General features: G+C 51.1%; 1 protein-coding gene across 1 annotated transcript; it reads left to right on the forward strand.

Moving 5' to 3' along the window:
- The first annotated feature begins 339 nt into the window (after positions 1–339).
- LEP (leptin) lies at positions 340–14,652 on the forward strand. The gene is made up of 3 exons (XM_033862730.2): positions 340–752; positions 9,888–10,059; positions 11,588–14,652. Exons 1-3 carry the CDS (start codon positions 706–708, stop codon positions 11,945–11,947), a joined length of 579 nt encoding a protein of 192 aa, XP_033718621.2. The 5' UTR covers positions 340–705; the 3' UTR covers positions 11,948–14,652.
- Positions 14,653–16,354: the final 1,702 nt, after the last annotated feature.

Here is a 16,354-nt window from a genome sequence, read left to right on the forward strand (position 1 = left end):
GAAGCAAATATCGAAAAATAATATTTGTTAGACCTAAGTTTGCGATTTTCATTTAAAAATATATCTTAGAAATTAAATACTTTGTGCAATGCACTAGGCTATCAACCGGGGGTATAGCGGTGAACAAAGGAGACCCTTGCAGTCCCGGCGGAGCACAGGAGACTTCGGGGAGCATGCTCCCGTTAGGAAGTCTCCAATGCAGCATGAGTGCTGCCTCCAGACCGTGTGAGCCTGGCTTTCCTTATTCCCTCCACACCATCATCACTGCAGGTGTGTTTTCCCAGGCCTGGCGCACGGCGGGCCGCTCTCGCTAACCCGAGGCTTCCCAGGCGCCCAGGGCCCTGGGGTGCCGCCGCCCAGCGGAGCTGGCTGCTGGGCCGCGCCGTCCGCGCACCACCGACCAGCAAGGGCGCCGTCCGAGCCCACAGCCGGCTCAGAAGAACTCCTCACCGCCGCCCTGTCCCTGGCGCCCGCGCCCCTAGGCCCGCAAGGCCGACGCTGGCGCCACCTCGAAGATTTCTCCTGCCAGCCGCCCCCAACTTTTCAGGCGGTACCCGAGGGTGCACGCGGGGCTCCTGGCGCAGCGGAGTCCCTCCTTCGAGACCCTGCGCCCGACAGGGCGGGAGCTGGCGCTCGGGGTGCGGCGGAGCCTGCCGGGCAGTTGCGCAAGTTGCGCTCGGGCGTCTATAAGAGGGGCGGGCAGGCATGGAGCCTCAGAGGAATCGAGGAATCGCGGCGCCAGCAGCTGCGAGGTAAGAGCCGGCGCTCTCCTTTCTCCTTCTCCGCTGGTCTTTCTTGACAGGTCACCCCATCCTGGGGAAACTGAGGCGGGCGAAGGGCAGAGCGGACGGCTTGGTTCTGGATTGTGGTAACTTTGCACAAGAGTTCTGACCGGAGGGAAGGCGGCTGGGAGCCGGGAGCGTTGGATTTGGGGCTGGGCTGCACCTATGCCCTCGGGGCGGGAATCTGAGCTCACGGAGCCAGCCAGGGCCCCAGGAGACTGCCAGAGCCGCCAGCCCTGTCACTGAGATGCTTTGCAAATGGCCTTGAGCACACCCGCAAAGGTCAGGGTACCCCGCCGCCATGTGCAGGGGACGTGCGTTGAGTTTCTGAGGAGTGCGAGTTAGGAGGGTTTTGAGTTTCCGAGGAGAAGCCTTGCTCTGCAGGTGAGATTTCAGGCATCATTTTCCAGCCGGGTTTCTGACTTTTGAATGCGAGGGGCTGTATGAAGCTCAGGACCTAGGAAGGGACGAGGTAGTAGAGATGGGCAGAAAAACTGTCAGGAAGAACTCAAATCTCCCAAAGAAATTATGCTGGATCTCACCATATCTGGCCTCAAAGCTGTGCGAATTGCCTTCTACATTATGGATAAAATAGGGTTTCTCTGGGGCAACAGAACAGCAGGTCGTGGGAAAGGCCTGCTACACTTTTCTCACGGTTACCATCTCTCCAGCCAAAACTGATAAAGACACACTATTGGCAGGTGAGACCTACCAGCCTCGCTTATAGCCCGCCTTCCCTCCCGGCTGCTTCAGATTTCATTGTGGATGGGTTTGCCTGTACACTCCAGTTTCTCTAGCTTAAAGGTGTGGCACTTGGGAAAAGTGAATTCTTAAACACAGTTCAATTGAGTGACATGGTGGCCTGGTTGTCATTTGAGGGTTTTTTGGTTTGTTTGTTTGTGTTTTCTGGGGGCTGCATTGTGCAGCGTGTGGGATCTTAGTTCCCCAATCAGGGATGGAACCCGAGCCCCCTGCAGTGGAAGCATGGAGTCTTAACCACTGGACCGCCAGGGAAGTCCCCTGGTGGTCATTTGAGACTAGCAGCTTTGGAGGAGATGAGAAGGTAGTCTGCAGGGGAGGCAGGGCAGAGGGCAGGGACTTGAAGACACCACCCCAGGAGCACGAGCTGGATGACTCCCCGCACTGACCTCTGTCCGCTCTCTGGTGTTTGCTCTGTAGAGCTCTGAGGCGGGCAGTGGTCAGCTGACACTGGTGGGACAGAGGGTATCCAGTCTCTTTCCCACCAGGACGGTGAACAGAATCATAGTCACTCCCACACTAACGCCCTCCTGAGCGGGAAGGCCTTGCTGATCCGTTCTCTCGTGTAGGCAGGGGGAAAAGGCAAGAGAAAAACAGTGGGTGTGATTCGGTTCTTTCCTTTTCAAGCAGTTGAGGACATTGGGCTGAGGGGAACGTTTCCATGTTGGCCAAAGGAGTGTCCTTGTCTTATTTTGCACATCTTATGCCCAAAATAACTCTTCTTAGTATTTGGGGGAAATATTTTCCTCCCCCCTCCATTCCAGGAAATGGCTCCAATCGCCAAGGACAGAGCCAGGGAGATTGCAGTGAATTCCGCCTGTCAGCCCCAGGCGGATGCCTCTTGTGTCTGAGTGGCTCATGCAGGGTACGGAGGTGGCCGCTTGGGAGAGCTCTCTTCACAGAACCTGGGTCATTGTCCCCGCTCTAGCCTCGATGCCACCTAGGGGAACGTGGGGGTCAGTGGGGGGCAGAGAGAGAGAAGGCCTCCAGGGAGGTGGTGTCCTTGTGGTATGTGCATCCTTCAACCACATGCATGTAATTTAAAGGAAAACCGAGCCAAATTCTCCTGCAATCCGTCAGTCAGTAGGCCCTGTTCCCACCAGCAGTAGGAGTCCAGTGGCGACAGCTCCCTTGTAGCCTGCCAGCGAGAGCCTTGAAATTCTTCTTTGTCCACACAGCTGTCTCAGAGAAGTAGAAAGAGAGGCGGTTTCTGCTTAAAAACAACCCACCTGATGACTGGGCCCACAGAGGCCTTTGCACTACTCCATGTGTGACGACAAACGTGCCTTGCTTCTCAGCAGAGTGCATTTTACAGTCTTTCCTGTTCAATTTGTCAGCTCTCTGGAGCGATCGGTGTCAATGCCGATATCTCATCCATCCCCTGGAAGAGTTCATCCCCATCTGGGCACGTATTGAGTTTGTACTCTGGGGTGCTCCAGGCTGGGGGTGCCAGGGAAGAGGGGGGAAACCACAGGGAAGACTAGCCGGGCAGAGCAGAGACCTCTGAGAAGGGCAGGAGGCTCAGAGCACAGCAGGAAGAGCCAAGCTGATGAATGGGACCAAGGCAGGGAGCATCTGAGACAATAGTTAAGATGGAGCAGGACGCAGGAAGCTGAAGGGAATAGGGACCTATGTGGTACTAGAGGACATCTATGGGATGCAGGAAGCCGACCAAAGTCCCCATGAAAAGGAGACCAGGATGCTGAAACATTTTCCGTCTTCATTAAGAAAGTTTCTTAGGAATTCCTGCTGGGCAAAAGTGAATTCTAGATCGTGACTTTAAAATGGGAGCAGGTAAACCATTGTAGAGGTAGGTTAACCTTGTTAGACAATGAAGATCAGGGATGGGAAATATTTCATTCATTCATTCAACAAAAATTTAATGAGCACCTGCTCTGTGCCAGGCCCTTAGGAGATGCTGAACAAGTGGCATATCCACCACTCCTGCACCCGGCAGACATCACTAATTGATCACGGCACCTTCTCCCTCTGAGACTGGATGGAGCTTCAGATTCATCTCCACTCAGCACTCCAAGGAACCGCTAAACATTGATCAGAGTTGACACGGGAATTGAAACCTATTTGTTATCCCTGATGAGATCAAATCTAAGGGTAGTTTCTGATGAACGGGAAGAATATAACCCCTCGCACCCACATTCTGGCTACCAGTTAAGTATGTTAACGTGATTTCTCAACCAGCCTTCTGGTTGCAAATAAGAGAAAACCACTCATGTTAGCTCAGTGTTTTCAACTGTATATTGCAGCCAACATTTAAAAAACAGAACGGAGACTCTCAAGAGTGCATCCCCCATAGTAAAGGTGAATTTTATTTCCTGACACTTGTTTCTCTTACATGTGTGTATCTATATGTCTCCTGGATGAAAAAATATATTCAGAAAGTTGAAAGCTACTCAAGTGAGTAGTATGTGTGGAAGAGTATCTCACACTGGAGGCTAAGGACAGGGAGAGCCTAGAACCAACAAGGTCAGGAACCAGGAAGAAGGCCAAGAAAGAGTCCAGGCATTGACCGTAATCCACCTCTCAGCAGCTGGATGGACCCTGGTCTCTCTTAGCTATTCCATGCATGTGATGCCAACCATGGCTACCCTTGATCTTCTGAGTCCTCATCAGAGGCAAACTGGACTCCTCGGAGCACTACTTTAAATTACCAGGAGATACGCTAATTGACCCAATCAGGAGCTGGAGGAGGAAGGGACACGGAAAGGGAAGAGTAGAGTATTCTGATTCTCTTGCCCACTACTGCTCATGCAAACATGGCCTCCAGGATTCGTGTCTCTGTGTGTGTGTGTGTGTGTGTGTGTGTGTGTGTGTGTGTGTGTGTGTGTGTGTCCTGAGCAGGGCAGATTCCCCGAAAGGTCCCGGCTACACATAGAATCAAGCCCGGGACATTCTAGCTCTCCAGCCTCACATACTCTACCCTTCTACCATATTGAATTCTCCCAAACCCACCATGGTTTCCCCCAGCTCCACACTGTCCCCTTGGCCTGGAAGGCCCTGCTTGCTCTCTTCCCCCTGGGGAACTCCTGTCCTTCAGGTCTCAGTGCAAAGCTCTCCTCGCCTCCCCAGAGTCACCCCCTTTCCCCACGATCCCCCAGTTCCACGTTCCTTCTCTTGTAACCTTCACCACGTTGTGTTAAAATGAGTCGTTTAAGCTTCTATCTGTTCCACTGGATTCTGAGTAACTCGAAGGATCAGGATCCAGCCTTCTCTGTCTGTTCATCCTTTGTCCTTTCCCCATCCTCAAGTCCCTTCCAACTTGGAGTTAGGGAGAAAGGAAGGAAGGAAGGCTGAGAGGGAAGAATGCGAGGGAGCCCACAGGAAGGATTTCTACAGGGAGAGAGAGGGTGTTGACTGTCCAAAGTTTTTTCCGTAAAATTAACAGTAAATACCACATCACCTGAATTTAATTCACAGTAGTATACCAAAGACTACTGGAGAGAGAGGTATAAAAACCTGATGGCTGGAGAAAAGAAGGAAGAGAGAAGGTTGTGCCCTTACTAACCTCTGATACTTTCTACCGGGAGAAGGCAGAGGAGTTTGGATAGCTCAAAGCTGGCAGCCTCCACCAGCAAAGGCCTCTGTGACCCAGAGCTCTCCCCATCTCCCCTCTGACTGCTGGAATCCAAAGGCTGTGGGCAGGCCTGCCCTGGGGCCAGCCAACCTTCTAGCCTGAGTCTAGAGAAGCGCCCCCCCACCTTGACATAGAGGCCCCCACTTCGTCTGCTGCATCCCCCAGGACAAGAGGGGAGGGGAGGGAGCTCACGTCTGGAGGCGGCCAGCTTCCTGGGGAAGGCGGAGGCAAGCTGCTCTGTGGAGAAGTGGGTGGGTGGCCTTTCCCAATTTTCATCTCCGTCCTTTTTGTCACCTGTGCTGAAAGCATTAGCCTGGGAGTGATCAGAGCTCCTCGCTTCCACAGAAACAGCTTGGCCTCCATGCACAGCCAAGGTGGTACAGCCCCACCCCTCCCTGTCCCCCCATCACACCTCCTGTGCCAGCTGAGAGCCACCATCTTCTGAGACCTCTGCTGGGGGTGCCCCTCTCCTCCACCTTCACAAACCCATTCCCCCCCATTCTCAGGGCCCTTATTAAATGCCACCTCCTCCAAGATGTTTCCTTGACTCCCTAGCTGGAAATAATGCTGACAACAGCTAACATGTATTGGGATTGGCCACGTGCCAGGCACAGAGCAAGCATTCTACATACATTATCTCGTTTCAGCCACAGATGGGAATTATGACTTGTTTCATCCCCATTTTACAGCTAAGAAAACTGAGTCTGCAAGAGGTTAGCAAATTTTCCCAAGGTCCTATGCTCCAACTGAAACATAGCTCGGCTTTAGAGCTCATAAGTTTACACACGACTTCCTCCCCTGAGTTATCCAAGGCATTTTATCTCTTTACAATTCCCTGCATTGTAGTTAATTAGGTAAATTCTTAAACCAGTTGTTTAAGAGCACAGTTTTGCTCTTTACTTTTATTTTTAACAAATAATATATGTAAGTAGTTAACAACGCCGAATACTGTGGTGTACTACCTGAGCTTCCTGGGAGAACCACCAGTCTTCAGCCCCGACTGTCCCCACTCCTGATCCCACTTTTCTGCGATTGCATGTCTCTTTATCTCTGTCCCTGGCCCCCAGTGGGTGATCAATACATGTTAGCTGTCAACCATCAAACAGATATTGAGTAACTAGTATGTGTCAGGTGCTGTGCTCCGTGAAGCTGTAGTTGCTATCTTGGATTATCCCTCCCCTACCCAATCCCCAGACCCTGCTCTTACCTTCCCCCCAAACCCAAAATCTCGGGCCACCGCCAGGCCCCACCCAGGTACTGACATTCAGGTGAACCAAGAAAAACTTGACGTCTGCCCGTGTCTGGGTGTATAAATTAATTAGCATTAAGTTTGGCTGCACTTAGCAGAGACCCCAAATAACAGTGTCTTAACCAAGACAGAGGTTATGTCTCTCACACACTCAGTACAAGTTCAGAGGTAGGTGGCCCATGCATGTCATCTCGCCTGCAGCAAGTCCTCAGGGACCTGGCCCCCTCCAGCTCCCTACTCCAGTGTTCATACGGTAAGGCCCTCGTCCTCATGACCCAAGAAGCACCAGAATGCCAGCTGCCACAACCACAGTTCAGGCATCAGGATGGAGGAAGGGATGGAAAAGGGAGGGGCAGAAGCACACAGCACAAGAGCTGCCCCATCGCATTCTGCTTATATTCAGCTGGCCAGAATTTAGTCGCATCGCCACACCGGCTGGGAAATATCGTATTTATTCTGAATGGCCACACCTCTATCTAAACCTGGATGTGCTACTAATTGCGAAGAGGCAATAGGTACTGGAGACAATCACGAGCCTTCACTAAAGGGTTAATGTGTTGATATGTGTGTGTGTGAGCATGTGTGTTTCATGTTGTGTGTGCCTGTTGGCCAGGGTCTCCCCATCACTTTGATCTCAGATGGGCCTGTTACAAGTTCTCTCTGCAGCCCCTCCAGGGAGCTCCCCTAACCCTGGCCTCTCCTCTTAGGCAGACTTACTCAGCAGCAGTTCCTCAATTCCACGTTTCAAGGAACTATGATTTATTTTCAGCGCCCACTGAAGCATGTTATCCGTGGTGATAGAGGGAGCTAGTAAAACTGTTTTTCCACTCAGGTATTAAAGGGTGGCCATTATGTGAGAGTGACTATGACCAGAGTTAATCTGGTAATAAATTCTCTTGGGAAGGAGGGTGTCATTAACACACAAATCCTAGAAAAGTTTACCACTCTATCTTGTACTGCAGGGGGAGGACCCAGAAATACCAGGCACCCTCTTGAGATGGCCCAGGCGAGGCGATGGGCCTAATGCTAGATTCAGGGTTGGCTACAGGTAGTGCTGCCAGAGCATTCCAAGCGCTGCCGAGTAACTACACAATTCAAAAAAAGCTGATATTTACTCCCCCTGCCCCCAACCCTCACCCTTACACACACACACACACACACACACACACACACACACACACAATGGGCAGGGGCTTTACAGGTTCATTTCAATTAACCTTTGAGCCAGGTGGTGTGATTCCCCATTCCATTTTACTGATGGGAACTGATGCTTTAGGGAATTAAATATCTTGCCCAGATACACACAGCTAATAAGGGCAGAGCCCACTGATGAAGCTTTGGGGCCTAACCACTGTGCTTCCACCTTTGCTAGGGTTTCATGGAATCACACTGAGGGGTTAGCACTATTTAACTCTATTCCTCAAACATTTGGTGGGCATGTTTACTCAGGGAATAAGGAGTTAATAGAAGCAGTATTAACTTTTTAGGAGAGAGAACAAGCACAAAAACATTTGACATGCCCCCTCCCGAATTACTTAGTATTTTTCATACATGAAGTTGCTACAGGGGTACAATCTCATAGCTTCATCCTAGAATAGAGCAGGGTGTTTTTTCCCGAATGCCATGGTCTCAGGAGCTGCCCTTGGTTGGTCATTGGAGTGCCTTGTAATTTGGGCTTTCCCTTAAAGCTTGGAGAAACTGGTGGGGTAGGGTAGAAAGCGCCCAGCCTTTCTGGGTGAAGCAGCTTTGGCTGTGAATCCTGGCTTTGCCGCTTACTTGTTTGACTTTGGACAAGTTAGCGCATCTTCTTGAGTCTCATTTTTCCCCTTCGGTAAAATTCAGATTAAAAAAAACAGGACTTCTCTGGTGGCACAGTGGTTGAGAATCTGCTCTGCCAATGCAGGGGACACGGGTTCGATCCCTGCTCCGGGAAGATTCCACATGCCGTGGGGCAACTAAGCCTGTGCACCACAACTACTGAAGGCCGCGCACCTAGAGCCCGTGCTCCACAACAAAAGAAAGCCCGCGCACAGCAACAAAGACCCAACGCAGCCATAAAACAAATTAATTAATTTTTAAAAATACCTTTGATCAAGCTTTATAATATAGAAACAGATTTTTTTTTTTTTTTTTTTGCTGCACTGTGCAGCCTGCAGGATCTTTGTTCCCCAACCAGGGATTGAACCTGGGCGACCACAGTGAAAGCACCGAGTCCTAACCACTGGACCACCAGGGAATTCCCAAGACTGCTTATTTCTATTATATTGCCAGAATATGAATCATACTAAATTGCCACCTATGGACAGAAAATGTGTTACCTGTTCTTATCAAGACCCAGATGAGGCAGAACACAAAAAGCAGAGATGAACTTTTTTGCCATCTCCAGGACCTTCGTGCTAACATTTACTTACTCTTGATCATTATTTCAGGCTCATCCACACATACTTAGCATGGATCATTGGCCACAGACTCATACCTTTAACCTGATTACCTTTTGCCTCATGTATCTCATTAAAACTTTGCTGCTTAATCAAGGATCTGCATGCATATTATTGTTAGAATCCATGGTTCCATGACTTTGAAAGTTTCAGACATTCTGGGTGAACGTGTTATATACTTTTTCCTGCCTTCATGCCTTTGCACCGGCTGTTTTCTTGGCCACTTATGCAACCAGTTTATACTCTTCCTGATCCCTCCTTGGCCTTCAATACCCAGCTCAGGTGACACCTCTTCCAGGGAGCCCCCCTTTGTATTCCCACAAAATCTTGTCCTTCTTGCAGAGCTCTTTCTTCCTGCATTGGGATGGCGTGTTTACCTGTTTATCTCTCCTATTCAACTGTAAGCACTTTGAGAGTAGAGAACATCTGCTGTCCACTGTGGCATCCTTGGTGCCCAGCACTGCATCTGACGTATTATCAGACCTTCCATAAGTGCCGGTTGGATTCAGGCTCCCAGTGGGAGAGAAAGGAAGTAATAAAGCCAGTGATAAATGCCATCATGGAAATATGGCATGAGAGAGTTAATGGAGAGGACAGTAACACGATCTCTAATAATAGGGTAGTAATGGACCTCACAACACCTTTAAAGCTCTTTCACACACGTTATCTAATTTGATCCTCATAAAAGCCTGGCGATAGGTATATTGCAGGGGATGCAGGCAGGAGTTTTTAGCGGTTATAGGATATGCCTGAAGTCATGAAGCTAGTGAATGGCTGGATTCAAACCATACCTTAAAAGCCCGTCCGTTTACTCATGCCCTGTCTTCCTGCTCTGCGGTCTACAGCACACCTCACCGTGGTTTCCTTGATGCGGCCATGCCTTTCCCCAAGGGAATGCATTTCATTACTGTATTTCTAGACAATGAATTGTCTTTGAGGAAATGACAACCACAAGCAGAAAGCAAATCTCGTTTTTAGCCGCATCTGAGAATGTGGTTGGTCACGTGACCTGTGGGTGTTCGCTGAGATCCCAGCGACATGCCACGTGTGGTTCCTTCTGTTTTCAGGCCCCAGAAGCACATCCCGGGAAGAAAAATGCGTTGTGGACCCCTGTGCCGATTCCTGTGGCTTTGGCCCTATCTGTCCTACATTGAAGCCGTGCCCATCCGAAAAGTCCAGGATGACACCAAAACCCTCATCAAGACGATTGTCACCAGGATCAATGACATATCACACACGGTAGGGAGGGCCTGGGAGACGAGGTAGAACCGTGGCTGGCCCATGGGGAAACCGGACCTCAGAGGTTGGCCGAGGCCGTGCAGCCTCGCGCAAGGGGCCTGGCGGCCTGGACGCCTCCCTACCGCATGGACAGCTGCCTCTGCTCTCCTGATCTCCCCTTGCCTCCCACCTCCTCACTCCCCTTCCTCCCAGACTGGAATCCTAGTGCCCAGGACCAGAGCATAACGGTCCGGTGTCCCCTTGGCAGGTGACCAGAGCCCCAGCAGCGCCCCCTCTGGGCCTCCAACACATCTCTAGACCGTTCTAATCATTAGGCATTCTTCCTGGCTGGTAGCTGAACGCTGACCCTGCGAAGCGTCTCCTCATTACTGCTGGTCCTGCCTATCAAGCCCTCTTTCACATACAACCCTCTACGTATTTGCAAACAGCTCTCAATGTCCCCTGGGTCTTTTCTCTGGGGTCCACAAGCCTATACCTTCAGCCACTTCCCAGATGAGGTCGGCGTTTAGAATTAGGAAGGCTACGTGTGAATCCTCGCCCTTCTGTTCTCTATCCGTAAAATCTTAAGCTAGTTAAGCCCCTCAATGTCTTTAAACCCTGGTTTCCTCATCTAGATACTAGGACTACCTTAATAGTCTTCACAAGGTCGTTTCAAGATTAAATTAGATAAAGCTAGTGACCGCCCCCCCACACACACACCCCTCCTGCAGAACCAGAACAGAGCATGCCCTCTTCAAAGGTTTTCAGACGTGGCTTTTGATATTCCCCTGCCTTAAAAGCCAACTTGTCCACCTGCATGGAGCAATCCAGAGACTTCCACATCTCCTGGCCTCTCTGGATTTCTAACAGTAGCCTTGGGCAGCCAGGGAGCCGTTAGGTGGCCGGAAGCAGGGACAGCTCAGAACTAGATAGCGTCTTGAGCATTTCATAGGGAAAAACGCTTAAGTCTCCTTGCTTTCAAAATAGTCATTCAACAAGCTGCACATGATAGACCCCGAGTGTCCCAACAGGTGTGGTGCAGGCAGTGAGCGCTGCGGGCAGCGGGGGAGGGGGAGAGCCCCTCCTGGTAACCAGAGTTATTGGAGTGGAGGAGTGAGACGGGACCTTGATCCCTAAGGGGGGGAGACTTCGTGGAGAGCCTGTCTGGGAGGAAGGCGTCCTTTGTGGGTGGAAGGGTTGGGGAGGGGCATGTCTGGAGGACCTCAATGCCTGGGGAAGAGACTTAAGTCAGTAAGTAAGAAATAGGGAGTCATGGCTGGTTCTATAGCAGAGGCATCTGGAAGAGGAAACGGCCTGCTAAAGCTGGTCTGGAAGTGGAGGGCAGGGTGGTTTGGGAAGGGCAGGAAGACAGAAGCCCGGGAGACCAGCTTGGAGGCTTGGCAGCCACGTGGGCACAAGAAATAAGGGCCTAGGCAGGATGGTGCGGAAGGGGGAAAGGAGACACCTCCACGCTCGCGGGAAGGGCCAGGGGCTTTGCGGAGCTGACTTCTCTCCCCTGAGCTCTTGCTCTCCCCTTCCTCCTGCATAGCAGTCCGTCTCCTCCAAACAGAGGGTCACTGGTTTGGACTTCATCCCTGGGCTCACCCCTGTCCTGAGTTTGTCCAAGATGGACCAGACATTGGCGATCTACCAACAGATCCTCACCAGTCTGCCTTCCAGAAATGTGATCCAAATATCTAATGACCTGGAGAACCTCCGGGACCTTCTCCACCTGCTGGCCTCCTCCAAGAGCTGCCCCTTGCCCCAGGCCAGAGCCCTGGAGACCTTGGAGAGCCTGGGCGGCGTCCTGGAAGCCTCCCTCTACTCCACGGAGGTGGTGGCCCTGAGCAGGCTGCAGGGGTCTCTGCAGGACATGCTGCGGCAGCTGGACCTCAGCCCTGGGTGCTGAAGCCTTGAAAGCCTCTCTTCCCAAAGCTGAGGGAAGAAACCTGAGCTTCCAGGTGTCTGCAGGAGAAGAGAGCCTGTGTGGACATCCTTTATGCAGGCCTGCGGGTCATTTCTCTGTCACTCCTCTAAGCCGCTCTTCTTCCAAAGGCAGAAAACTCCAAGGCAGGAAACCAGAGATATAAATACATGGTTCCGTGCCCACCGGGAAGGAGGGCCCATCCAGCAAACAGTGGACTAGACCTGGGATTTTCATAGACGTCTTCCTCCCTGTTCCATCTCCCTCTCACTGCATGCTTCACCGTGACCCGGGGTGATTTTAGACCCTTTGCACGATCAAGCAAGATTCTCTCTGAAAATCCGGGGAGCATCGTGAAGGCTATAGGCACACACAGCTGGATACTCCCACGCAACACAAGTTGGAAGCATTTATTTATTTATTATGCATTTTATTCTGGATGGATTTGAAGCCAAACACCAGCTTTTCCAGGCTCTTTGGGGTCAGCCAGGGCTCAGGATGCTGCTGGGGTGCTGTTTCCAGTCCCATCAATGGGCCTGACCAAGGCAAACCCATTTTGACTGACTTGAGGGTCCTCAAGTCAGTTTTCTAGAGACTGGCTTTGTTTCTACTGTGATTGACTTTTTTTTATTTTTTATTTTTTTTGGGCTGCGTTGGGTCTTCGCTGCTGCGGGTGGTCTTTCTCTAGTTGCGGCGAGCGGGGGCTACTCTTCATTGCCGTGCGCAGGCTTCTCATTGCGGTGGCTTCTCTTGTTGCGGAACACGGGCTCTAGAGCACAGGCTCAGTAGATGTGGCGCATGGGCTTAGTTGCTCCGCGGCAAGTGGGATCTTCCCGGACCAGGGCTTGAACCCGTGTCCCCCACATTGGCAGGTGGATTCTTAACCACTGCACCACCAGGGAAGTCCTACTGTGACTAACTTTAAATTACAGTGTTTGCAATGGCATTGCCCTGAATGGATCTCAACATGCCAGGTTATTTTTTAAAAGAAGATGAATTTTGTCAAGTGTAACGTATAGCCGTGTGCAACGGGAGGTAGGGAACGTGTTGGTGGGAGGTGGAAGAATCCAGAATGTATTTTCTGAATAACGTTTGTCTGATGGGCTCTCTGGGTGGGATGAGGTCATTTTCTCATCTTCGTGGTTTTCATGAAGAGGCGATGACTCCTTCAGGAGGGTTGTGGTGTTTCGCCAGCCGCCCATGGTCAGAGTGGTGAGGGGGCGGAAGCTGGAGATTGTTGGGGCAGTGGTGGGCTCTGGCCTTCTCTGACCGCTAGAGAGTGGTCTTGCTTATCAGGTAGTGAGGACCCCACATTGGAGACAGGGATCCCCAGAGCAGGGGTCCTTGGCATGGGCCTTCGAATGGTCTGGGTTGATCCCACACCGGGTTTATAACATGGTAGTGTCCCTACTTGGGTTTTGCATGCTCACCCAAAGCAAGGCCATGTTTCCCATCCATTTGGGAAGGATTTTTATTCCAGTGGAAGGGTGAAATCTATAGGGGGTCTGTGGGCTTTAGCAGATGGTCCCAAGACCTGGGTCAACACTGGGTCAGTGAGTCCCAGGACCCCAGGACCAGCCTCCAGCAGCGCCCTTCTCACTAGAGGTCATGTCCAGTAGAACAAACGAGGGGGCTTGGGTTTCCCACCATCCTGTCACTGTGATGCAGTCATCGCATTACAGGAGGTGGATCTGCCCAAGGAAATTGGAATCTAAGCAACCAGTTTTAAGATTGAGCACCTGCTTGTGCTCAGCCCCCACTGGTGCCGTGGCTGAGAACCTCACCAAATAAATATTAAATCCAGCCCTACCCTCAGGGACCTTCCATTCCAGATGGTAAAATCCCACTCAACAGCGTGCAGAGGCTGTCGTTTCACCATGGCAACTGAGCAGCTGAGACACAGTGCGGTCCTCAGCAGGTCGGAAACGCTGAGCTGAGGAGGGAGGTGCCCAGGACCCACAGGCTAATCCTGCTTGCACTCAGTAGCATTTTTACTTTTCAGGGCACGTCAGCATCTATTACTGTGATGCCACATCCCTTTGAAGCAGGATAGCTGAGAATTTAAAAGTAAGAAGATACCTAAGACCATAACAGCAGACAGGTGGCAGGACCAGGACTAGAACCCAGGTCCTCTGACCCCCCAGCGTGTCCCTTGAGCCAGGTAATGGTCTCTGGAGATACGAACAGGGGTGGGCAGGGAGAACTGGAGTGCTTGCTGGGAGAGAGGAGTTCCGAGGCCCATTTTGCAGGAGGTGAGGGAAGTGAATTGCCTGGAGGGAGGAGGCTGTTTTATTGAAGCTTTGGTGCTGAGACACCAAGGTGACAGGGTAATTAGCCAGTTACAAAGGAAGGCAGAGAATGGAAAGATGGGAGGGGAAGGGTCATGTTGAAGAGGACTTCAGGGGTAAAGATGTTTGCTACTGAAAGAGTCAAAAGTTCTAGAGTGAGACTCATGTGATGGACAGAGTCAGACCTGCTCTGGAAAATAAGTCCTGATAATTACAGCCACCCAGTCAGGCTGGGGTGTTTTAAGCCTTTTGCTCACAAAACCTGGCACTAGGGCTCATTCCCAGAGTGTGAAGCTTCCAAAATGTAAACGATTGTGTTTTTCTGTAACATAAAACAATTTTTTTGTTGCAAAAAGTCCAAATAAATTTCCTTTGCCCCTCGGTCTTTGTTTGCTGTCGCCTGTCCTGGAGGGGCTTCGGAAGAGCTGCTTGTGTGTCACAGGGCACCGCCTGGCTGGCCCCCGTCCATCCCTGGGGTCAGCTCTGCCCCGGCTTGGCCATAGCAGGCCACCAGTTATTCAGGCTAAAGGATTCCCCCAAAGCTCAGAGCACATTCTGCACCAGTCTACAAATCATCCTTGAGAAAAACCAAGCACCACATTATTTAAAAAACAAAAACTAAAAAAGAACAACCACAACAAAACCACAAACAAAAAACATGCAACCCAATAACAGACCAGGTGCACAGACTCCAAAAGACAGGACTTTTCTGGTCGAGGGCACAGAGCACAGCCACTCACCTCCGTGGTGCAGTTTGGACCTGAGAGTTTCAAACCAAGCCCCAGAGAGGACCCAGGGGGCTGGCCCATCGAAGGCAGTCACTTCCATGGGTGATTTCAAGGGCCCCCTTCCCCCCCACAAAAAAAAAATTGCTCATGGCTCTGGAGAGTTTAATGAGATAATGACCTAGCAGTGTCTGGCTTAGAGTAGATTTAAGTGAATCTCCTTCTTGTCACATCACAATTAGCAGCAGGCTTTAAATGTCAGTGATCTGGGACCAGGGAGCAAACGGGTGCAAATTCACCTCCAGTGAAGAGGACAGCTGCCCATCCTTTCCTGGCTGGGGAGGGGCAGGGAGATCAAGCTCCTGACAGAGGGGAGACTGCAGAAGGGGGGCAGTCAGATGTGGCCAGAGCAGCCTAAGTGGGTCACTTGGCAGCTTTAGGGGGAAGTTTCTGGCTTCTTCAGGCCAGAAACCCAAGGCAAACCAACTTAAATAGAAAAGAGAGAATTTTTTGGCCCATGTTTCTGAGAAGTCCAGGCCACGGTCCATCTCTTACAACATTTTCCTTTCAGTCATCCCCAGGGACCTGGAAGGTGCTGATGCCATGATCCTCCCCAGTCCCTGCCCGCCTGAGGTGCGGAACAGGGGCTGGGACCGTCTGAGCCCTCTCATTTCTGAGCAGACACAGCCTGAGAAGCCCCCGCCCACCTCCACCTGCCGGCTTGGGAAAGCAGCCCCCAGTAGCACGGTCTCGGGCAGGGGTGCCATTCGCTCCTCTGTGAGGCAACTCCCAGGGTCAGAGTGGAAGGGTGTGTTTTTCAAGCTGTACTTCCAGATCCTTTTCCCTCCTCAGGCATCCTGTCGTGCTCCCCTGAGGCAGCAGCTCACAACTGCCAAGCACCTGGCAGAGTCTTGGGTCAGCTTCTGGTCACGTTCAACCTCCAAAGGCAAGACTTCAGCTGAGTCTAGTGAGAAAAACCTCAGATCAACCCAGGAGGACGTTTCTGAAGACCCCATCCCAGCAGCTTTCTGCACAACAGCACACAACCAAAATATTACACCCTATTTTTCCAAAAGGAATTTCCAGCCATTTACTGCAGGCTTTAACAGCAGGACCTGAGTCTGGTGAAGCCTGACCACACAAATCCACCTGGGTTAAGTTCACCAGTGGTGTGCTTAACCATCAAGGTTAAGGTTAAGGTTAAGCAACTTAACCTCTCTTAGCCTCAGTGAATTATCTGTACAATGAGAGTATAATAGCACTGTCCGCATAGGTGTTTTTAGAAGATTAGGTGGTAAAATGGTTGGGAAGCTATAAACCAGTGACTGATACACAAAAAGCACTCGATAACTTATGTTGTCGTTATTAGTATTAATGAG

Source organism: Tursiops truncatus, chromosome 9 (genome assembly GCF_011762595.2).
Source record: "Tursiops truncatus isolate mTurTru1 chromosome 9, mTurTru1.mat.Y, whole genome shotgun sequence".
In the NCBI taxonomy this organism is placed as follows: Eukaryota; Metazoa; Chordata; class Mammalia; order Artiodactyla; family Delphinidae; genus Tursiops; species Tursiops truncatus.

What these genes read in the sequence shown, in the direction of transcription:
- LEP (XM_033862730.2), top strand. Translation starts at nt 706, where the DNA reads ATGGAGCCTCAGAGGAATCGAGGAATCGCGGCGCCAGCAGCTGCGAG. An exon ending in GCGGCGCCAGCAGCTGCGAG is followed by an intron (nt 753 to 9,887) that starts GTAAGAGCCGGC and finishes TTCTGTTTTCAG; the next exon opens with GCCCCAGAAGCACATCCCGG. An exon ending in TCAATGACATATCACACACG is followed by an intron (nt 10,060 to 11,587) that starts GTAGGGAGGGCC and finishes CCTCCTGCATAG; the next exon opens with CAGTCCGTCTCCTCCAAACA.